The sequence below is a fragment of the Hylaeus anthracinus genome, unplaced genomic scaffold, assembly GCF_026225885.1.
Source record: "Hylaeus anthracinus isolate JK02 unplaced genomic scaffold, UHH_iyHylAnth1.0_haploid 12001, whole genome shotgun sequence".
Taxonomy (NCBI): domain Eukaryota; kingdom Metazoa; phylum Arthropoda; class Insecta; order Hymenoptera; family Colletidae; genus Hylaeus; species Hylaeus anthracinus.
Window position 1 is genome coordinate 7733760 of NW_026534348.1, and position 22595 is coordinate 7756354.

The 22595-nt window shown below is 31.6% G+C and overlaps 6 protein-coding genes across 8 annotated transcripts; 3 read left to right on the forward strand and 3 right to left on the reverse strand.

Annotated features, from left to right (window-relative positions):
- The first annotated feature begins 1133 nt into the window (after window positions 1–1133).
- Window positions 1134–2910, forward strand: LOC128891182 (cyclin-C). The gene is made up of 5 exons (XM_054150482.1): window positions 1134–1458; window positions 1530–1636; window positions 1804–2010; window positions 2093–2344; window positions 2432–2910. Exons 1-5 carry the CDS (start codon window positions 1427–1429, stop codon window positions 2632–2634), a joined length of 801 nt encoding a protein of 266 aa, XP_054006457.1. The 5' UTR covers window positions 1134–1426; the 3' UTR covers window positions 2635–2910.
- A 224-nt stretch (window positions 2911–3134) lies between these two features.
- On the reverse strand, window positions 3135–5454 carry LOC128891174 (general transcription factor IIH subunit 4). Its single transcript, XM_054150468.1, has 7 exons — window positions 4854–5454; window positions 4630–4754; window positions 4235–4440; window positions 3978–4151; window positions 3806–3892; window positions 3511–3726; window positions 3135–3420 (listed from the first exon to the last, which is right to left on the reverse strand). Exons 1-7 carry the CDS (start codon window positions 5365–5367, stop codon window positions 3339–3341), a joined length of 1404 nt encoding a protein of 467 aa, XP_054006443.1. The 5' UTR covers window positions 5368–5454; the 3' UTR covers window positions 3135–3338.
- A 510-nt stretch (window positions 5455–5964) lies between these two features.
- On the reverse strand, window positions 5965–9063 carry LOC128891175 (solute carrier family 17 member 9). 2 transcript variants are annotated; one of them, XM_054150470.1, is made up of 8 exons: window positions 8538–9054; window positions 8093–8439; window positions 7831–8004; window positions 7105–7237; window positions 6873–6969; window positions 6485–6650; window positions 6269–6427; window positions 5965–6201 (listed from the first exon to the last, which is right to left on the reverse strand). In XM_054150470.1, the coding sequence occupies exons 1-8, from the start codon at window positions 8591–8593 to the stop codon at window positions 6062–6064; spliced, it is 1272 nt and encodes a 423-aa protein (XP_054006445.1). In that variant the 5' UTR covers window positions 8594–9054; the 3' UTR covers window positions 5965–6061. The 2 variants fall into 2 exon arrangements, with proteins under 2 accessions (XP_054006445.1, XP_054006444.1); XM_054150469.1 differs by having other exon boundaries at window positions 6269–6650; window positions 8538–9063.
- Window positions 9064–10862: 1799 nt separating this feature from the next.
- Window positions 10863–12304, forward strand: LOC128891186 (vacuolar protein sorting-associated protein 29). Its single transcript, XM_054150488.1, has 4 exons — window positions 10863–11015; window positions 11395–11586; window positions 11656–11891; window positions 12019–12304. Exons 1-4 carry the CDS (start codon window positions 11013–11015, stop codon window positions 12134–12136), a joined length of 549 nt encoding a protein of 182 aa, XP_054006463.1. The 5' UTR covers window positions 10863–11012; the 3' UTR covers window positions 12137–12304.
- Window positions 12305–13978: 1674 nt separating this feature from the next.
- On the forward strand, window positions 13979–19128 carry LOC128891183 (sarcoplasmic calcium-binding protein). The gene is made up of 6 exons (XM_054150483.1): window positions 13979–14268; window positions 15663–15779; window positions 18122–18289; window positions 18590–18730; window positions 18819–18899; window positions 18976–19128. The coding sequence occupies exons 1-6, from the start codon at window positions 14134–14136 to the stop codon at window positions 19120–19122; spliced, it is 789 nt and encodes a 262-aa protein (XP_054006458.1). The 5' UTR covers window positions 13979–14133; the 3' UTR covers window positions 19123–19128.
- An 848-nt stretch (window positions 19129–19976) lies between these two features.
- On the reverse strand, window positions 19977–21927 carry LOC128891181 (ubiquitin recognition factor in ER-associated degradation protein 1). 2 transcript variants are annotated; one of them, XM_054150481.1, is made up of 5 exons: window positions 21664–21927; window positions 21450–21595; window positions 21218–21372; window positions 20519–21067; window positions 19977–20199 (listed from the first exon to the last, which is right to left on the reverse strand). In XM_054150481.1, the coding sequence occupies exons 2-5, from the start codon at window positions 21580–21582 to the stop codon at window positions 20131–20133; spliced, it is 906 nt and encodes a 301-aa protein (XP_054006456.1). In that variant the 5' UTR covers window positions 21583–21595; window positions 21664–21927; the 3' UTR covers window positions 19977–20130. The 2 variants fall into 2 exon arrangements, with proteins under 2 accessions (XP_054006456.1, XP_054006455.1); XM_054150480.1 differs by having other exon boundaries at window positions 21450–21582; window positions 21664–21926.
- Window positions 21928–22595: the final 668 nt, after the last annotated feature.

Consider the following 22595-nt stretch of genomic DNA (forward strand, 5'->3'; position numbering starts at 1 on the left):
CATTTTTAGGATACCGTGTATGCTTATCATACCTGATTTCAGTAAATCGATTTTCAAAGAGAGAAAATATCAGTAGGACAAAAATCTATGCAAACATAACTTTTCATTAAGGACCTGAAAAGATAATTCCAAAAGTGAGGCGATGATGAAAATAAATTTGTACTAGGTTGTCCTAAAAGTTTCTTCCATTTCAGTAATAAGTAATACATACGCAATATTTTATGTCTAATGTTACATTATTGAATTGCGTACGATTCCTTTTGCTCTATTATTGTTACAATATTAGCATCTAAAAAATTAGGTTGTCTATGTGTATGAACAGTGCCATACAAAATAGTTGAATGCAAGTCACGGAAGAAACTTTTGGGACAACCTAGTATATCAATCTCTTCCTATGCTCCGTCAACGTCGGTAAATGTAAGAATATTTCGACTTCGGTCAAATCGTCGAATGGTAACAGTGCGTAGGGAAAGGTTAGACACTATTATGCCATAATGGTAACGTCGCATATGTACCGACTTCCGGTTAGCAGCCCTCAGTAAGCGCCATCTCATACGAATTGCCTGAACTAAATTTGTTATCCTGCGTGCTCTGCCATTATCCATAAAATGGCGGAATTCGATTTTAAGAATGTAATTATGGGCCGATGTTTGTTGTCCTTATATAAGCACATTTTGGGTTGAATGAGGGTTCATTCGAAAGAGGAAGGTTCAAAGCAGTGGGTTATTTTCATCGTTTGAGTCACAAAATTCTTTTAGTAACCTAAAAATACTTGAGTTCAAAGCAGTTCAGAGCTGAGCTCGAGCTGAAAGTACTTTCAGGTTTCGTAATGGCTAATACATAGACGTAGCAACAATGCGACAGAAATGCAAGATCTAACAACTATACCTTTGTGCTTTTCATCTATCATTTTGCGTGATTGAGGTAATACGTACATTTTGGTAAATAACAAGAAAAAAGAATTTAGTTATAGGTACTGCCATTAGACGTCGCGACGTCAAATTTCAAATTTATTCAGAGGAAACCTCAAACGGGAAAGCAATTTGAAAAGTCCGCTCCACATTTTAGTTGGGTGAGTTTTTCCCACGCGGCGCTACAAATTTCGTATCAATTTTTAATATGTGAGCTTGCAGCCTGGACCCCCAGCGAACCCAATAGTCGCCGGAATCGGAAAAATATTTTTGTATACAAAAACATTACATTGATGTTCCTAAGAAAATATAAATTTAAATGATGACGGTGAGTGAGAAAAGGCTTTGATGTTTGTAAAATTTGCATAAAAATGTAACAACCATGCAATGAATTGAAATAAAAAAATGTTAATGGATGAATACAAAGCAGAATATATCAAGATTTGAAAATAATCAAAAAGTGTTTAAGCTGTACGAAATTTACTCATTGTTGAAGCAGTCAATTTGTCAGTAATATGGCTGGCAATTTTTGGCAAAGTTCACATCAGTAAGATATTTATATAAAATTTAACTTCACACTTTTACTTTGCAAAACAATCAAATACTTTGTATTTTTAGTCAACAATGGCTTCTAGATAAACAAGACCTGGTACGGGAACGACAACATGATCTTTCGATTTTAACAGAGGAAGAATATCAAAAACTGTTCATATTTTTCTCAAATTGTAAGTTTTATTTATCAAATAATCAGATATGTTTTAAATGTTACTTAATGCTATTATTGTTAAGTACAGTGTACTCTCCCTTTAACTGTGATTAGAGTGTAACTGTATCTATTATTTATGTGCATATTTAAATAATTTGTATAATAATATTTTATATCTTTTTATAGTAATACAAGTGTTAGGTGAACAATTGAAGCTCAGACAACAAGTTATAGCTACAGCAACTGTTTATTTTAAAAGATTTTATGCTCGCAATAGTTTGAAATGTATAGACCCTTTGTTGTTGGCACCCACATCAGTTTTTTTAGCTTCCAAGGTAGAAGAATTTGGAGTTATTTCTAATACCAGGTTAATCACAACTTGTCAAACTGTAGGTATGTAATTAATTACTATGTATAATGAAGTAAGAGTAAAAGAAAACAAATATATTAATTTATTATAATCATATCATTTCAGTAAAAAATAAATTCAATTATGCCTACTCTCAGGAATTTCCTTATCGCACGAATCACATTTTGGAATGTGAATTTTATCTCCTAGAACATTTAGATTGTTGTTTAATAGTGTATCAACCATATCGTCCTTTATTGACCCTTATTCAAGATGTGGGCCCAGATGATCAGTTATTGACACTTGCTTGGCGCATAATTAACGATAGCTTACGTACAGATGTTTGTCTATTATATCCACCATATCAAATAGCTATCGGTAAGACAATATTAATATTAACATTAAAATAAAATATAATTTAATATTTATTATGTACAAAGATCATGATAATGGAAATATTTATAGGATGTTTACAAATAGCTTGCGTTATATTGCAAAAAGATCTGAAGTCTTGGTTTGCTGAATTAAATGCTGATATGGAAAAAATACAAGAAATTGCACGTTATATCATTAATTTATACGAACTATGGAAAACATATGACGAAAAAAAGGAAATTCAAAATTTATTGTCTAAAATGCCAAAACCAAAAGCAGCACCACAGCGCTGACATCAAGCTCTGTTATCCTCAAATATTTGGGATTGATATTACAATATCCTATGACAAAAGTCAACATTTTTATTCTATGAAATACGTTTATATTGGCGATGATTCGATACAATTTACAATGAAAGAATTAATTTTATAATTCTCATATAATTTTTAAGTAAATATTTTAAACATTTTTAAATACATTGTATATTTTGTGCAATTAAACGGAAGTTGTGTATAAATTGAAAACATTTATAATTATATAATACAAATAAAAAAATAATTTTCCTTTAATACGTTTCATTTTCGATAAAAGTACATTCTTTGACTACGTCAGTGTTGGAGTGGATTATAGTATCAGCAACTACATAATATTAATCACAGTCAGTCACACAAATCTACATGCACTAGATTTAACATAAATAAAAAGTTTTTATCTTTAATTTACGACGTTTTAATTAAATAAGTCATAGACTACTATACAAAAATAAGAATTTTACTAATAGGTCTGATACCATAATTAGTCAGACCAAATGGTCAACTTCTTGTCTCTGTATAGCATTATGTATTTACTTATCGGTGTATAACATTATATTTCATGAATTATTTATATTACAGACTTTAGAGTTGAAAAAATATGTAATTTTAAAGATGAAATTTTACTAGAAAATATTTGTTTATTGTGATCATGTTTTGGTACTTTTTAAAGCATTCTCATTCCTCTAACCAGAGCCTTTAGAATATCGTTTCCAAAACTTTTTTACATCATCATGGCCTGCTTTTGTAACAACCATAGTTCGTTTCCTAAATAAATAAAGCATTAAACATATACAATCTTTAATATCTTATTTCATTAAAAAAATAAAGTGAAAATATTCATTTTAAAAAACATACCTTTCGCTTTGCCAAATTAATACTCCAGTAGAAAGGGCATGATCTCTAAGCACTTCAAAATCAGTTTGAGAAAGAAATTGACTATATAAAACTCCTTCGCTAAATATAAATCGGTTTCTTTCATTTTCCCATAATTTAATTTGATCTACAATAGTAGGAGGTAAAACTGGAGGACCTACTTCTATCATTTTACTGTGAGCATGTTGCTGCAAATAACTGTTGATATAGACAAATTAACTATTTTTTGTTATACCATGGAATACGATACAAACAAGAATTATTTTGCCAAACATACCCTACAATTTGTGCAGCAGTAATTCCACTCTTTAAAGCTTGACGTACGGAATCTCTTGTTAATATCGATACAACTAAATTTGGAAACCTAGACAAAAGATATTAACAGATATTTTAATACAATTACAATCTAATATAAATTATTTGTAAAATATTCAAATTTGTTTCAATACCTATACAACATTTCACAAAATAAACCAAGTAAGGCAACTTGTAAATTTGAATTTGTATAAGCATATACTCTGTAATTTGTTTCAATAACGATATAACCCTCTTTTTCTGGATCTCTAGATAATGGCTTGTTTTGTCCAGTGGCAATATTTAATGCTAATCGTGTAGGATAAAATCTGGAATGAAGTATAGTATGTATCAACAACATCGGCATAAAATTATTCAATAAATTCTACCTAAAAAACATATAGTACTTTACCGTCCAGCTTTACGTTTTCGTTGATAAACGAGCCCAAATTCTCGTAAATGTTGTAAGAATGTTAATAGACCTTCAGACATTCCTTCTGTACTGTAATCTTTACCAAGTGTTGAAAAATTGAGTTGGAAGAGAAAAGTAAGACACTCAACTAAATCAAGTCCTCTTGCTTCTATCGTGTCTAAGTATTGTAAAATAAAATACCACACCTGCAACAGATTTATTTAACAATAATTACACTCAACATGATTAACAATAATCACGTAAAAGATGCATACACATAAAAATTATGGAATTACTATTTTAATTCGAGAAGAAAAATAATACAAATTTACCAATATATGTTAAATAATTAAAATTAGCAACATCAAAACCATTGGAAATTTATATTCAAGTACCTGCGATGCAGTTTCTAATAGTAAAAATTGAAAACCAGCTTGTGTAATAACTGGACTTCCATCAGCTTCATCCCGTTTCATCAATCCGGCATGCAGAAGGATTCTAACAGCATCGGCTGATATACCTAAATAAATCGTTCATTTAGATGGTAAAAAATAATATTTCAATTATACACAATTCAATGATAAATATTTGTCGATTATATTATATGGAAGAAGAATACCTTCTTGCTGCTGCGAACCGACCATGTAATGTAAAACGCATTCCCATCTTTCTAATGCATACGAATCTAAAAATGCCACATCTCTAGGTTTATTATCGTTTTCCATTTGATTCGACATTGTCCATGGTTTTCCACCTCCTAATAAAACAATTTTCAAATTTTTCTTAAATGTAGTATTCAGAATCCAACCAGGTAATCCTCCTGGTATCGATGCTTCTTTCCATACATTTAATTCGTTTAATATCGAGACTACTTTTAGATGTTCTTCGAAATGAAGTTTGGAACACCAAGAGGCAATGACTGCTTGAGGCACTGGCTGTTCGACGAACAATAATCGCATAACATAGTGCTTTGCTATGACAGGCAATTCACGAAACACAGCCAAACAAATTGGTGGATTATGATACAGTTTGTTCAATATATCTGGTGGACGTGATTTTAAATACTCTTGAAGATTTTTGCATTGCAATCCAGTAGGTCGTAACAGATTTTTTCCAGTTATCGTATTTGACATTATTTTATATATTTAATTACAAATTATGTATAACATGGAATGATACTTGTAGCAGGAGCCAGATCCAAACTCCGAATTGACTTGAGCGACAGATGCGGAAAAAATAGTAAGCTCGCAGACAAGAATAGGTAGATCCTAGTCTCTCCAATGATGCTGTGACAAAGAGGGAGATACAACAATTCCAGAAGAGACGAGGACAGGGCGATTAGGCTAGCATGATTTTTTTTCCAGGATATTGAAGCAAAGAAGCAATATTTTCTAATAATTCTGGTTTTAATATATTCGTTACACTTTAGCGGATGCGACTCCAAGGCCTGATGTTGGAAAAAGTATATGTAAACAAATTTCTTCTATAAGAAAAAAAAAAAGTACTTTTATTGTTTATAAAGTTTTAAGGCCGAAATTACAATGATAAATTACTTAAATTTTAAAAAATGTGAATTATTAACTGTATAAAATATAGAGACAACAAATTTTTAATTGTTACCGAAACTTCTTGGTGGGTTGATGCAATTAAGTTATACGTTGTATACTATTCAAATTTATATGTATTACCTATACAATGAATTATAATAGAATGAGGATTTATTCACCGGAAACCGAAAAAATATAAAATTTATTCGAAATTATTTCATACAACTATTCAAAGAGAATCAAATAGTAAATACACTGTATAACGAATTTATTTGACATTTCATATAATTGCTTGGCCAGAACCAAAAAGTAAATATATTATACATCCCAATGTGTCAATTATAGCAATAAATATAAAAACAACAGGCCAGCTGTGTGTTACATGTAGAATATGTCCTGCAAAATACACTCCAAGGAATCCTGAAAAGATGTAACTGTTATTTGTATTTTAGAAAATATTAATAGTGTATTGATACTTTTTGCATACCAGGTATAGCACCAACAGTATTCATTAAACCGAATACACTGCCAGAATGTTTTGGTGCAAGATCTGAAGGATTTACAGCAATTGCATTATTATGAAAACCTGATCCACCAATTATAAATGCAAGGCATATTATTGCACCTTGAAATGTTTCCACTTTTGCTGAAATGATTTTGAGTTTAATCTTTTTACTTAATTTTTCTACATTATTATACATACCTAGAAACAGCAGACTTATTATTTCAGTAAGAAAGCATATTGTTTCGATTACTTTACGTGTCACTGTGACAGAGTACCCTGCTTTTATTATTTTCTCAGAAAGAGCCTTGCCCAAAATTGTGCAAGGTAACATTGATAACCATGGTACCATATTTACGACCCAGCTCTAAATAAAATAAATATGTACTCGCAGAAATTTATATAATTAAATAGAATCCTTAACACATCCAAGAACAACATATTCTGATAAGACACTTCTCAGAAACACTCAACATTTTTGCAATTCTGTATCAACCCGTAATGGAATGTCATATGACTCATTTGGTGATTCTTTGTTCTTGGATGTGTTAATAAAAACGAGAAGGTAATTAATAATGAATACTATTACCTTCACTTCAGGAAATGTATCATGAAAATATGTTGGCATCCATGATAACAATACAAAAAAACAATTATTTTGACATGCATGGCCAATTACACATGACCTGAAATTTATAGTTTACAAATGAAGTGTATATACTTTATATATCTTTTTACAGCAATAGTTATGTAAACAATAGTTATGTTTTGTGATTTATGGAATTAACTGAATTCAAAGTAACACCATGCATAATGATTACCAGAATGGAGGTTTTTTCAGGAGCTTCAACCAAGGTAAAGTGTAATTAGTAGTTAATTTAGCAGAAGTTGTTCTTTCCCTGAATGGCAGAGTATGGTAGCCTAATAAGAGAGTCCATGTCAAACTCAAACCACCTACATCAATAAATTTGTTAATAATGAAAGTGTGTACATATAATTGATGTTACTTTCAAATTATATATATATATATATTATATATATTAGTAGTTAAACATATTATTGTAATGAATTACAATTGTTTATAATGTTAAAATTGATTACAAATTTTTTTAGTTTAGTAAATTTTGTTAATTTACCTATGATCCCTATATATTTTAATACACATACAGTACATTTCAAAATAATGTTATGAACAAACACATGTAAATATTGCATGACATAATAAACTAAGCAGTCTTTTCATTTTTTAAGTTTGTCCTTTTAGGTCATGTTATTTAAACTTCAAACATCTGAATGAATGTTTTTTTAATGTTAAGATTTTCTAGAGAAATCTTTTAAAACTAGGTTGATATTATTGTGTAAATGATACATTAGCAAAAACAATGTTTGAATAAAGATTAAGTTTAGACAGAATAGTTTTGCCCAAGAGCTATTTTTTAAGACAATAGATTCCACACTTTTTTGGAGTTGCTTCATGCATGGGCAGCATTGACATATAACATATGTACAGAGTGTCCTTCTGCCATAACCATTTTATATTTAGTTACCTAAAGTTTGAAAAACTATCGTCCAGTTATAATTTTCCAGTAGGTAGGAACCTAGAGATCCTGTGAGTAATGTACCAAGAGCAGATCCTGATGTCAATAAACTAAAAAACGAGGCTCTTTCTGTTTCATGCAATCGTTGACTTATCAAACTAATCATACTAGGAAAATGCATCCCTGTAATATATCATATTTATGCATATAAAAACTATTTTTTACACATATGTAATTTAAAGTATTTAATTGATTAATCTTACAGAACTACCTTGAAACGCTCCATTGATTGTTCTTACTGTGGATACTAATAATACAGATGTATCACTTTTTGAAAAGAATTCTATAATTTCTGGCATAAAAAATGTTGTCATAGACCATCCAAGGGCTGAAATGCATAATACCTTTTGTCCTCCGATCCTATCACTAATATAACCGCTAGCAACTTGTGTTAATGTATAACCCCAGAAAAAACTGGATAATATTACTCCAGAATCTGTTTTGGACCATTGTTTCTCTTTACTTATAATTGGCATCAATAAAGGAACAGATGTTCTTGTAGCATATATCAGACAAGTGCCACATAATAAAGATAAAAACCATTTCCGTCTTTCCTTCCTGAAATATGTTGTATGTATCTTATTTATGTATTCTGTGAATATTATTAATGAATTCTCTCCAAAATTACACATCATTTCTTAACACACAATAATTACCTTGACCAAGATGAGTCGGTTTTCTCATTTTGAATTAGACCTATTTGCATTTGCATTTCACGTCGAGTTGTTACGTTTGTAAAAAATTATCCTTGTTTCCGTACGTTTAAAATACATAAGAATTAAACGTGTCACTATGTTAAAATCATATATTATAATCTGGAATGTCGCGGGCTCACCGCGCTACTATAAGTTTACAAGTTCCAATCGTCAATAATTTCAATGGATCGTTTATAATAAACTGCACACGTATGTTTAACAATGACTTCGCGAATGTGCGTCGTGACATCATGAATTAAACAAACACGATTTACTGTTAAATCCATTTTGAATGACATGTTATATGCTAGTGCAAATATCATTCAATCGTACATTTGTATTACTCGCTCGAATTTTTTATCTCTAGTTAATTAATTTTCAACGTCATCTCTTTTACATGTAACTGCAAAAGAGATTGTTGAAAATAAGTAATTCGAAAACTTCAGAGTACTGACAGTCAATAACATGAAGTTGTCTCCAGTTGTCTCCAGTCTCTACAGTGATGCATAAGAGAGTGGACTCCGTCGCCGAAAAGATCGACGCGACATAAAAATCGAGCGGCCACTAGAAGAAGTAACTTAAGTAAAACATTTAGCCAGTAGGGGAGCTGAATGCAATTTCTGCTGTTCAAAATATGATGCTGGTAAGGTAAGGTAGGCTTTATAAACAAGTGAGACGTCAACGACAATGTATCGTTGGTGCGAGCAGCCGTCCGAGACACACTCACACATGCAACGCTCGGTGGTATGTCCGTGTACCTACGAGACTGCAAGGGCTGCGTATTGCGATGTTGCCGTTTTCACAACAGCGTCTCTCTACACTGTTGCCATTTCACTGAAGTCGAAATCGCGCTTAGCGTCCCGTATCCTTACATTTGCCAACGTCGACTCTCGGTCTCTCTTCCTTCTTCATCGAACTGTTTCTTTCTACTTTCGTCGTCGCTTCGAAACTCTAGCTTTGCGCTGGACGCGGTTCGATCCCGGTAGGAGCCACTTTTTTTTTTTACTTTTTCTTCCATTTGTATTATGTTTTGTTATGTTTTGTTTTTGCAATGTTTGTTTAATATAATTAAATTGTTATTTACAAACTATAATGACGTAAGTTTTTATAAAAGCTTGTAGAAAACTCCTTTCACATCCTGACTTCTTTTTCAGTACGATAGAAAACATAAAAATTGCACAATATTGTATAAAAATAATCTTAATATATAAAAAGTTGGTCGTATGGGCTTGCGCATTGTCCTATTTTTGTCTCGACAATGCAAATTTGAGACCACTCAATAGTCGTTTCCGCTAGATAAATGTTCAAGCTAGAACGCAAGCTCCCATAGGGACTCTACTTTTGCTTTTTTCTGTCATAATTAACAATATTCAGCAGCGTATGTTAGCTTAGACAACGTGGCAGCACTGTCGCACCACTATATTGCTTCTTTTGATCGCGAAGTACTGCTGAATATTATTAATTATGACACAAAAAAGCAAAAGTATACTACCTATAGGAGCTTGCGCTCTAGTTTGAACACTTATCTAGCGGAAACGACTATTGAGAGGTCTCGAATCTGCATTGTCGAGACACAAATAGGACAATGCGGAACCCTTGAAGTTCCGTGTACGTATACAGTGGTGTGGAGCTGTGTGAGTGCGTACCAGCATATACAAGGCACGGGAGTCCACTCCCAAAAGTGTATCGAAATGCTGGAACATGGAACATGAAAATTCCTCTTTTCAAATCAGAGTTCTTTACTTTGTAAACTGTAGATAAATAATTAAAGTCTTAGTGTCCGATTTTTCGCATGGCGTGACATAACATACACCCACACATATGGACATATAATGATAGAAAATTCAATACTTACAATCTAGGTTATTGTTAATATCTCCTTAAAGAAGCCTCGGACAACATTTTTGCTAAGGAAAAAGTTATTTCAAATCACCTTCTGAACCACCCCTTTCAAGGTGTTACAACATTTTTGGGACACCCTGTATTAAGAATTATTTTGGGAATTCATATGAAACAACCTAAAACGCGTCGCGAGATGGTTGTCTATTTTTTTCCCCCTCGCTCTATTTCTCAATGTCTTTCTCTCTAATTTCACTATTCGACAAGAAATTTCTTGTCGTTATAAAATCGACTCCCTGATCTACTAGTGAATTACTAAATCCTCTAGGTTGAGAATCACTAGAATAAAGTAAACAGTAGCGCCATTCGGGGATCCTACCTTTCGATAGATAAGTGCTTCACCCTTGCAATTTTTCATGCCGTGTTCCTCGGTTGTATCATAATCAAGTGTCACTCAGTGTCACTGTGCTTGTGTGGTATTGTGTTTGACATTTCACTAATGCACTAGTGCTTTTATTTCACTGTTAACAAATGCAATAAATTGAATTTCAACGATCCAAAGTACACAACAACTACAAAAATATTATTGAATAAATCATGGTGAGCAGATAAAATTGAATGTTACTGATTAAAATGAAATTATTACAGTTACAATCTTATCTTTGCAATCTAACCTCAAGAAAAAGCATTGCTTTAAAATGAAATAACTAAGCACTCGTAATTATACGCTATTATTAATAAATTCGTAGTACATACCTGAGGGATTATCGTATATAAGTTTAAGAAAAATTAAAACCGTTATTGAAAATAAATATAAATACATAAGTTCTTTTAGCCATCAGTAGTATCAGATAATTCATCAATATGATTTTCTTCTTTTGATCATTGTTTTTGTTTCCTACAACCAAAAGAAGAAAATCATAAGACATTTATTTGTATCTACCAAGAAACCTATTTTAAATTAATTTCCTCGTTATAGCTTGTTTTAGTATTGGGAGATTTACACATTCCACATAGATGTAGTAGCCTTCCAAGTAAATTTAAGAAATTATTGGTGCCTGGTCGAATACAGCATATTTTATGCACAGGCAATCTCTGTACAAAAGAATCATACGATTATTTGAAAACATTGGCTAGTGATGTACATGTTGTTAGAGGAGATTTTGATGAGGTATATTTTATTTACTTAAAAGATTCTGATAATTATTCAAAAGTGCTACATTTTTAATCTTTCTTGTAGAACTTAAATTATCCAGAACAAAAAGTTGTTACTGTTGGTCAATTTAGAATAGGATTATCACATGGACATCAAGTTGTACCTTGGGGAGATCCAGAATCGCTAGCCTTAATTCAAAGACAATTAGATGTTGATATTTTAATATCAGGTCATACACACAAATTTGAGGCATACGAACATGAAAATAAATTTTATATTAATCCTGGCTCAGCAACAGGCGCATATAATCCTCTTGATACGTAAGCTTATTTTTGATTTTTCATATTAATGATATTTCATTTATATATTTCAAAATATATTTATTGCATATTCTTTCATATTTACTAGAATGTATTCAATTCTAAAATAAATATTTGTACTTTATAGATCAGTCATCCCATCTTTTGTTCTAATGGATATTCAAAGTTCAACAGTTGTAACTTATGTATATCAACTTGTTGATGATGCAGTAAAAGTTGATAGAATTGAATATAAAAAAAGTTAAAATTGTATAAATTATACAAAATTATCATGTATATGTTCTGCATGATATGCTACATTTATTTGATACGTATAAAATTTAATACTATTCTACATATGATTCATATAAAGTCTCAGGTGCATTTCAATTAGCATTAGCACTTACACAAGAATTCGAATTGTATGATACATTTACTGTAAATAAAATTAAAACATTGAGTATAAATTTCACTTATATTTTACTTAATACTTGTGTATTTGCAATTCAATTACACTTATGTGTTTACTTAAATATTTTCGATGCGACGCCATCAAAGTGTTGATCTTGTTATTGGTATATTAATGAATCTAAATCAAACATCTAATATAGTATAATATTCTGATTTATAAATTTACTGTCATCCATATTTTGCATATTTCAATTAAACTAATACTGAGATAGGTAAGGTGATTTACTGCTGTTAATGATATGAAACAATAATTGAAAGAATTGAAAAGAAAAGTTGTAAATATTAAGAAAACCAATATAATGCTAAGAAAAAGCTCTGAAACATCACTTTTGATGCAGTATCATTTTTTTTTGTATCGTATAGCCTTGTAACCAGTTGTGAAACAAGTTTCTTACTCAATAACTTTTTGACCTTGGAATGATTTCAAGGGCAAACGCATTTTCAAGTCTGAACAAGAGGGAAATATGTTGATTTCATTGATCAAGTTTGACATTTTTTAATTCTTTTTTCCTCAAACTTCATAGCTTTCCCTTATTCCCACCGTTTCCAAATCTCTTGTTTCTCTTGGATCCCCACCTTTATCCCTCTCTACTTAAAAAACACACTGGTTTAAGGAGTTTTCATATCTTTAATAGTGAGAAAAATATTCAAGTTGTTCATGATAACTAGAACGTTCCTTCTATATGCATTTTTAATATGTTGCATTGAAATCATGTCCCTAGTCACGTACGCATATTTACGTTCAAATGTCGCATTTAACGTAACCTACTTTTGCGATTCATTGAACTTTCTTTGTATTACATTTACGTCAGACTTTTACGTATTTCGTGGTAATCTCTGACCAGGTCCCTGAACTTTATTTGGTCTCATATACATCGACTAGGCACCGAATTGTCTCCTGTTTGAGTAAAAGCGATAAGTGGACATAGGCGTAGCATGTACATAAACAGACGGTAATATTCTAATTATACAACAGAATTTTTTACACGATGAATATTTGTTTACGAGTTTAGAAATCTTTCTCGAAAATTCTTCTGAATTTGATAGAAACTATAGATTTCATTGCATATAAATATTGTTGATACAAAAATAAGAAAGCTATAATATATAATAAATTGATCGAATAAACTACCTACTTATCAATTTATTAATTTTATTGGAGAGAGATATTTTCAGATATTTAGATTACTACGTTAATACGGTATAATTTGTATAAACATTTACAGGACGTTTACGATTATGTCATTTTACTATTAAATCTCATTTCAGTTTTAAGCCAAGCTTCCTATGCTTATAATATAACATAACATTTCCTATTGCAATCTTTTCCAGCAAACAAATTTCTACAATAATAATCAAATTAACAAGAGGAAGAGGAACATAAAATTTTAAATATTCTACACAAGACTTAGTCTTGCATCCTGTTACTCCAATTATAATTATATCATTTAATTATCAGTATTCACAAATTTCTTGGTAGCCTTTTATCTGCATACATTTACGGTTTTTTTTTTATCTGTAAAAAGAAGGGAACGTGTATAGACGCTCGTAACTCGTAACCGAGGGAAAGCAAAGAAAAAGAGAGCGGGACATTGTTGCGCATGCGTCGTGACCAAAGGAGGGGAGGGTTTCTAGCCGACCCATCAAAAGGGGCCCAGTATTTTGTGTTTATAATTCAGTCTCGATCAGTCTCGATAGAACTCGGACGTCTGAAAGCTAGTGTTTTGACGCGCATTTTTACTGTAGTGTTATCGACGAAAGAACAACAGAGAATTTCATATTTTGAGTTATAATGGCAACCTTACTGCGAATGGGTTTACGGTTTGGAGTCTCGAGTCGAATTCTCGAGAAAAGGACTATTTCAGCGGCGTCTAATGGAGTAATCCATGGAAGGCAAAACATTGATCCGGCAAACCACAAACTGCAGGTAAAGTTTCCTACTTGTATCGAAAATTATAAAAAGTAGTACACGAAGATTCTTAAATTGTTAATACTGTAACATTAATGATTTAATTACCAGGGGGTCGGTTAGTTTTTGTAATTATTTGCAATTTATGCTAAAATGAAAGGAGCTTTGTTTCGTGTTTTCAATTATACGATGTAGATGTTTAAATTCTTCGTGTAAAAATAAATAACACTTGCATAACGGTTGTTTGAACCGGGAATAATGGTTTCTATCGGTCATGCATAACAACCAGATTTGTACACGTACCGCTTTCATAACATATATATACGTACTTTCAGCAAACTACACACAATTTTGACTCGTTCATATTTACTTTTTTATTTGTACGATTAATATTTTGTAAAGATAAACTACAAAAGCATTTGAACTTTGTTTAACATACGCATATGCTGTGATGATAAATTTACTTTGTTACAGAATTTCCTAAATTTTATTCATTATGTTGTCGATATGTTAGATTTATAAACGTATAGTGACAATTGTCCCAAAAATGTTGTAACACCTTGAAAGAGGTGGTTCGGGAGGTGATTTAAAACAACTTTTTCCTTATCGAAAATGTTGTCCGAGGCTTCGTTAAAGAGATATTAAAGGAAAACACTGACCAATCAGAGCGCGTGTATACCGTTGGAGCGGCCGTGGTAGCGAAGGCTATGCGCTAGGCGGCTGCGTCAATGTCTTTCGATGCACGTTGAGTCACTTGTTCGCGTACAAGCGCGGCCGCCTAGCGCATAGCCTTCGCTACCACAGCCGCTCCAACGGTATACGCGCGCTCTGATTGGTCAGTGTTTTCCGTTAATATCTCCTCAACGAAGCCTCGGTCAACATTTTCGCTAAGGAAAAAGTTGTTTCAAATCACCTCCCGAACCACCCCTTTCAAGGTGTTACAACATTTTTGGGACACCCTGTATATTGAAAGATACAAATATAATTCAGTAATTTACACGTGTACGAGGATTTCATTTAACATTACCATTTTCTTTTAAATTTCGTTGTTCTTTGGTTCCAGCATATAAATAACGAAAATTATTTGACCTTGAAAAATCCCAGTAACTTCTGTTTACATACAGAATTTGTCACCCTTTAAATGTTCCTATAAGTATTTCATCTTTGGATTTTCTATTGTTTAATCAAATAAGAAAGATGAATGAATATTTCTCATTTGATAACATTTTTCTAGTATTGAAGTAGTTATCGCGGTAAAATAAACTTGTTGTGGTGGAGAGTTCATTAAACTGACGCGACCTGACATATAACTGGTTTCTTTCTTTGAGACGTTACAATTATGCGTCGTAGTCTAATGTTAGTTGTCGAATAATATTTCATCCACTGCAAATATAAACTTGTTTCATTTGCAGTACCGTGAAATTACTCGACGACTGTATAGTAAGAGAGGTGTACATCACACGGGAGTCTCGGCGTCCGTAAACCAAGAGGAAGAGAGCGATAGCGACTCGGACATTGAACAAGAAAGAGTAAGAGACATTGAAAATATTTTTCTTTCTTATCGTTCCTCGAGAGTTTGTTGTTATTGGCTATTTTTCGTAGGATTTCGTCTATTTGCATGACAACATTGATAAAGACTAGTATCATATTTGAACTGAAAAATATCCCATATTTGTCACATACAAGAGGAATATTATTATTATTCTCCAGCGATGTTGATGAACAAATAACGTAAACAAAAAGTTGAAGAGGAAAATATTTTTCGATTTTTTATAAGGATCACGGTTGCTTGAATTAATTTTGAATATTTCGAAGGAACCTCGAAATATAACGGTGACGATGTGCAGGATTTATTTAATAAATGGAAGACAGATTTTTATATTATATAACGGTACACGTGTTGGGAGCATGATATAACAAATAGCAAGTTTTCAAAAATCTTGTTACATAGTGAAATACCGGATTTCCTAGTAGTCTGACCCTGTATGACCTTCACCGTTATTATTTCGTATATCATTGAACTCGTCAAACATCCGCTTTCATTTTACATAAAAGAAAGCATAGCCAAGTTCGAATAAAAACAGACAAGTTCGTTTTTCAATAATACATTTACCTAAGCTGCCGTACACCTTGTAAAAAAAAAAATAACAAAACATTAGCAGTCCCATATTTTTTCCTAGTGGTTTGCACAGAAATGCTGTCTTCTGGAATAAATTTTCTTTTAGACAAATTACGCAAGAAACATGAAACTATATTCTTTTATCATTCAAATATCTTATCGACTACATTTAAAAATTTCATAATACAAAACATGTCTGGTACACATTGAAACCAACCATTGTGTGTTTTGGGATGAAGTATAAATATAGTTTGTTGCATTCTTCTATGATTCAGTCGTCTTATCAGCGGGACACACTTGAACATTTCATAATACGAAACATATTGAGTATACCTTGACACGTGTTTGTCTAGTAAAACCAAGCATTGTATATTTAGGACAAGTGTTTTCCTCAACTTGTTCGTTAACAACCAAAATTATTATTAATATAGATAAATTAAAAACTATTTTCTTGGATGTATAAGTTTGGAAGAATAATGGCAAGGAAATTATATTCGAATTTAAGATCATTTATTATTTTATGTACATTTAAGATAATGAAATTATTTCTTTACAACACTTCGTTAGAACACTTTACTAATAATTACTTTTTTTCTTTAGTTAAAATAATGGTATATACAGGGTGTCCAATTTATCATGATGACTGTAATTATTCGAAAAATATCTCGAGAAGACATTATATCGAAGGAGTAAATATTGTGACAAGCAAAGTTTGCTTCTCAAGGCTTAAAAGTATTTAAATTATACAAGAAAAAATTTAATATACTTTTCCTCTACCTTTTCTAGTAAAGAAAACATTAAATACTTATTCATGCATTCTCAAATCACATCAATAGTGTGTACCATAAATATTTCAATTTATATACGTATAGAAATATTGTTATATTTAAATCATTATTTTGGTCAATTACAACGATATTACGAAAGTGTTAAAGAAAATCTGTTAATGGTTTTGCCAAGCCATGATTCACGTTTTAAAATTTTTCCTAATTACAATAATACTCGTCTTTTATTCATGTCTCTCAGAAAATGAACAATATTCTTTCGTACAATGGGAAACAATGCCGTCTCGAGAAATGGAACATCCTGTATATTCGAATCGATTATGATTAAATTTTGATTTCGTCATCGTATTGCAACCGTATACGATTCTCGAGCATGAGAATTTATTGTCTCGCGCCCGTCTCCATTTACATCTGAAAACGTGTTTTGTGTCGAGTCAATACTTGCTGCTCCCCTCTTATTTAATTGGATACTCGGTGTCTTGTACGGAGAATGTCACAGTGGTTGTTAGTTTTAACGAGATGTTCCTGGGAAGTTTCGAACGAAAATAAGAGCCAATGCATACAATCACATTAGCTTTGGACGAACATATGCGTCATCCCGGTTTATTTTTTGGATCTAGATGACGCCTTACAAGATTTTCATATATCTGTCCTAAAATAAATGTATAAAACAGTATAAATGGTTCAACTTCTTTTCTTAAATTTTATGATACATTTTATACTTTCCGTGCTATTGTATGATTATCGACGCTGACCTACATTGATAATTGTTTTCACGCATACCATACAAAGAAGAAATACTAACTTTGGAAATATGTTGCAATGACTTTTTCGGTCAAAAAATTAAAAAATACGTCAATTTTGGTTGAAATCGAAATAGAAAAAAATCAATTTTAGAAAAATAAATACAACGGATGTAGAATGTTTATGCTCATAAATTTGAGTAAAAATGCATAAATCTTTTTAGGGGCAATCAAATTTCTGGAGACGCAAAATGCGAACTTTGCACAGTCATTTAGATGTTAATAAAGATGGGGTTATCAGTTATGATGATTTTATGCTACTTGGAGAACGATTTTCCGACTTAGGACATTTATCTCCGGAAGCCAAAGCTGAATTTAAAAAAGTATTGAATGTAAGTATATTTATATATAATTTGATAACTCGAAGTTACATAGGATCCTTTCAAAACCAGTATATCAAACTTGAACCCGATAACGCGCAAAATTTCAAGAGATCATATTTAACATCTGTTTAAAATATCATTTTCCCATTTTATGACATAAATAATTTACGTTTTAATAGTTTGAAAACAAATAACATAAAAAAGAAACATATACTGCATTGTTTAGAAAGTTTTGGAAAAGATAGTTAATATAAAATATCTAGTATGTATAGAATAACTATATGCATATGTATATACATATTCATCTAGGATATGTGGGAGGAACAATGGGGTGAAATTAGTCCATACAATCTTATTTGTATTGAAAAATATCTGGAAGAGATGCATCATGTTCTAAATGACCCATCATTGAAGAAAAAATGTCATCACTTTTTACCTTACTTATTCAAAGTACGTATTGAAAATGCATCTATTTATATAAATCATTTTTATTAGAGAATACTTATTTTAAAAAATAATGTCAAATACACACTTGCAGGCAGTGGATAAAGATCAAAGCGGTGAAATTTCTGTAGAAGAATTCAAGTTGTTCTTCCAATGCTTAAATCTTACGCATGATGTAAGTAAAACTGTACTCTATCGTCGCATGTAACGCAAAACTGAATTAAACAAGTCATTTAAAATATTTGTTACAGCATGCAGTTGTTTCCTTCAGTCATATTGATACAAATGATGACGGGAAAATCAGTTATGAAGAATTCGTATCTCTGGGCCGAGACTTTTTCTTGACAGAAGATCCAACAAGGCCTAGTAAACACTTTTGGGGTCCATTAGTAGATTAAACGGTTAATTCGTTTATCCTGCAACTTGTGATATTAAGATACTGCCAGTTAACCATTTTTACAATGGTGTATACATTTGGATCTTGTAAAATGGTTAACTTACTGATTTCACTTTGTATAGGATTAGTTAACATTGACATGTTCACTGTGAAAGCTTTTTTCACAGATTGTAATATTTATCATTACAGGTCACATACGTTATGTATTAGATGTTCAGATATGGGAATGCAGGACAAATGCATCTTCTAGACATATCAATTACATTTAGTACTGCATTTCATATCTGACGGTACTCTGCAAATGAATTTGTAGACCAGCGGTTCTCAATTTTTTTTAAGGTGTCCCCCTAAAAAAAAAAAAAATTTCTATCCCCCAGATAAACGATAGGCTCAGTCATAAAAGAATATACTTCTATAGTTACGAAATTTACATAATCAATGCATTAATAGAAAATAATGTTTAAATTATTCCTATTTTGCTATGTTGTAAATTTTCATAATCATCACTCTTGGATTATAAAATGCCCCGCGCACTTCCTAGGGGTTGCGTCCTCCATTTTCGAGAACACTGCTGTACGCCTTCCAGTTACACTTTATACTTGACGCTCATATTTGGCAATATTGGAATACGTGACCCATAAAGTTTTTTATTGACGGAGTCTAAACTTCGGACGCAAATATCGCCTTAGATGTAATGAAAGTTGAAATATGGCTTACTCAAAGCAAAGGTACAATCTCTATACGATACTCGCAATGAACGTGTTGAATGTAGTATGTACATTTTTTTGTATTCATTTTAGAATTAAGAAAAAAAAATATTTCGAGAAAGTCTTATATACGAATAAAAAAAAAATATTTTATAAGAAAATGTTTCCAAGTATTTTAATGGTTTAGGAACTCCCATAACACTTTTATATTAAAAAGTACAACATTTTAATAAGAAATACAAATACTCACTTTTACAAATATATGTAATTATAAGAAAATAAATAGACTGACAATCATTCAATCATGTTCTAGATTTTCTAAGAGAGAAACCTTCACCGGTGAAAGCTTTAAATTCATCTTGGTCCTTTACCTACAACAGAATTTTCACGTAAAACTCGAATAATATATAAGCATAAAAATATATAAGAAAAGATCACATGATACATGGTGCTCTGATTTTAATGAATTTTTATAAATGGATGGAAAACCAAAAAACACTTGACCTATGTTCATCTCTTTGTACAGGCAATTAGTGGCTTGTGAAATGTTCAATATTAAAGATCGTATGTACTCGTTACTGTATACAAAGTTTAAATGACATCACATAAGTTATTAGCAATTTATCTACACAAAAATTCGTCAAAATTGGAGTATAATATGTGATGTATTGATAGTAATTTGTGTCATACCTCCTTATTGTTAACAGGTTTAATGCTGCGTAAAAATGTTAGAGTTCCTATTTTATAATCATAATCTGGTATTCCCCTAATATATGTTGGTTTATTAGCAGCCATTTCGGATTGAACAGAATCTTTACGTTTCTTGCCATCCAATCTGGTACCCTGTCCTTTGAATGGTACAAAGCCAGCTGGCGCTGGCATTAAATCTGCAAGATCTACTGCATTTTCATCTTTTTTAATTGCTTTCTCCGGTTCTACATAACCCACTGGTGGAGCAAATTCAACATTCATATCACACTCTATAATGCTAACTGCTGGTTCAGGTTTTGTTTCAAGAACACACATTTCATATATTCTTTGATTGTACTTTATGGCTATAACATCACCCGTTGTAAGACAAGCAAAACTTCTCAATCCATTTTCTAAAACAGCTTTAGGATTTGTAATATCTAGAAAATCTTCAGATTGTGGTTGAAAGCGTGAAAACTTTGCAATTGGCAAAGAAACACTTTCAACATTTATTAGTTCTGCCTCTGCCAATAAAAGGTTGTGCATCATCTGCAATCACATCACGACGAATATATATGTATAGCATAACTCCCCAAACAATGATTTCCTTATATCAAAAAAAGCACTCAAAATAATTGTTTCATATAAAGGTAATGATACTTTTCAATGTATAATAATATACTCATAATCATTATTTACCCAAAGAGGTAAATAAACTTTTCCTTCATCCGCAACAAATTCCAAAACACCGCAGTGAGTTATTCTATTGGTCTTCTTATTAGTTAATTTGAACAACATTGGGTAATTAATATTCAATCTTGTAAGCTGTTCCAATGCTGAAGGTGGCATAATTACTGGAACAAATAAATAACGTTATCTCTTTGTTATTTGATAGGTAAAATTACAAGAAAACATATATATATGTACTGACTTTTTCCACCCCGTTCTACATCTTGTCGATATGTACCCGGTAACATCGACACAGGAAAGCATTTATATTGAGTGTTGAAAGGACGTGGAACCTCCGGAAACATGTTCAGCCCGAAGTGAAAGTGAAAAGCCATCTTTGATAAACAACTTAACCTTACTTCAGTGTAAAATCCGTCGAACGGACGTATCCCTTACTTATTTTTTGTTATGCTTACGTATTTATCTTAGCACTCCTTCAAGGTTTAGGATTAACAAACTTTTGTTCAAATGTGCAAATTTAGATCGAAATATTACTGATATCACTCTGACATGCACATTTGTACGTACAATTGCGTACAATCTGGTCCTGTCTAGTACAATCAGGTACAATGTACAATCAGGTCAGTGCAGGTACGATGTTGACGGATGCGCAGAGAGGACGAATATCGCTCTATACCTTTCCCTCTCGCACAGACTTTGAACACACTTTCGGTCTATAGTCTATACAGAACAAAGCAATTCCTCCTCCATTTCTATATACTCAAAGGTGTTACATGAATATCTGCCATTTCAGGGGAATATAACAGTATTTCTCAAACTTCACCTTCCCACGAAATCATTTTGGATACACCTTACAGTTATAATTGTTTCAAATGTATTCTAAAATAATTTTCTAAAAAATTGTTTATTGAAGCAATACATAAAATAGATATGATAAAATATAAGGGACTCAATTAATTAATTTTCTTTATTATATAATATTAGGAAATTTCTCATTACTTGATGTTTGGGTAAAACGATTACCCAGCGAACGAAAAATTCAATAATTGTGTTAATACGTATTTTTATTAATAGTTTTGTACTGTATTGCAAGGATTAAAATTGAAAATGAAGTTTGCTCACTTCTAATTGCAAAATTCAAACGCAACATATGGATCATTCTTTTTATAGACCTTCGAATCAAGCCCGATAAGACGCAACTTGATAAGAAATTCTTCATTAATTATGAATTTTTTGTAGCAGTAACGTAAAATACAATACAATTTTCTTGAACAGTTTGCAGTAGAAATAATTGCTGACGCGCCAGTCTGCTATATATACAGGGTGTCCCAAAAGTCGGAGAGGAGCCGGAAATGGGGGGTAGCTGAGACGATTCTGAACAACAATT

Coding starts and splice junctions, on each gene's coding strand:
- LOC128891182 (XM_054150482.1), top strand. CDS start 1,427: ATGGCTGGCAATTTTTGGCAAAGTTCACATCA. Junction 1,459..1,529: donor TTTTGGCAAAGTTCACATCA/GTAAGATATTTA, acceptor TTGTATTTTTAG/TCAACAATGGCTTCTAGATA. Junction 2,011..2,092: donor CACAACTTGTCAAACTGTAG/GTATGTAATTAA, acceptor ATATCATTTCAG/TAAAAAATAAATTCAATTAT.
- LOC128891174 (XM_054150468.1), bottom strand. CDS start 5,367: ATGTCAAATACGATAACTGGAAAAAATCTGTTACGACCTACTGGATTG. Junction 4,441..4,629: donor TATTAGAAACTGCATCGCAG/GTACTTGAATAT, acceptor AATCTGTTGCAG/GTGTGGTATTTTATTTTACA. Junction 3,727..3,805: donor ACTGCTGCACAAATTGTAGG/GTATGTTTGGCA, acceptor CTATATCAACAG/TTATTTGCAGCAACATGCTC.
- LOC128891175 (XM_054150469.1), bottom strand. CDS start 8,593: ATGCAAATGCAAATAGGTCTAATTCAAAATGAGAAAACCGACTCATCT. Junction 6,970..7,104: donor CTGAAAAAACCTCCATTCTG/GTAATCATTATG, acceptor TATAAATTTCAG/GTCATGTGTAATTGGCCATG. Junction 6,202..6,268: donor TACTGTTGGTGCTATACCTG/GTATGCAAAAAG, acceptor ACATCTTTTCAG/GATTCCTTGGAGTGTATTTT.
- LOC128891186 (XM_054150488.1), top strand. Junction 11,587..11,655: donor TTAGAGGAGATTTTGATGAG/GTATATTTTATT, acceptor TCTTTCTTGTAG/AACTTAAATTATCCAGAACA. Junction 11,892..12,018: donor GCATATAATCCTCTTGATAC/GTAAGCTTATTT, acceptor TGTACTTTATAG/ATCAGTCATCCCATCTTTTG.
- LOC128891183 (XM_054150483.1), top strand. CDS start 14,134: ATGGCAACCTTACTGCGAATGGGTTTACGGTTTGGAGTCTCGAGTCGA. Junction 14,269..15,662: donor CGGCAAACCACAAACTGCAG/GTAAAGTTTCCT, acceptor TTTCATTTGCAG/TACCGTGAAATTACTCGACG. Junction 18,290..18,589: donor AATTTAAAAAAGTATTGAAT/GTAAGTATATTT, acceptor ATATTCATCTAG/GATATGTGGGAGGAACAATG.
- LOC128891181 (XM_054150481.1), bottom strand. CDS start 21,582: ATGGCTTTTCACTTTCACTTCGGGCTGAACATGTTTCCGGAGGTTCCA. Junction 21,373..21,449: donor TGTAGAACGGGGTGGAAAAA/GTCAGTACATAT, acceptor TATTTGTTCCAG/TAATTATGCCACCTTCAGCA. Junction 20,200..20,518: donor AACCTGTTAACAATAAGGAG/GTATGACACAAA, acceptor ATTCTGTTGTAG/GTAAAGGACCAAGATGAATT.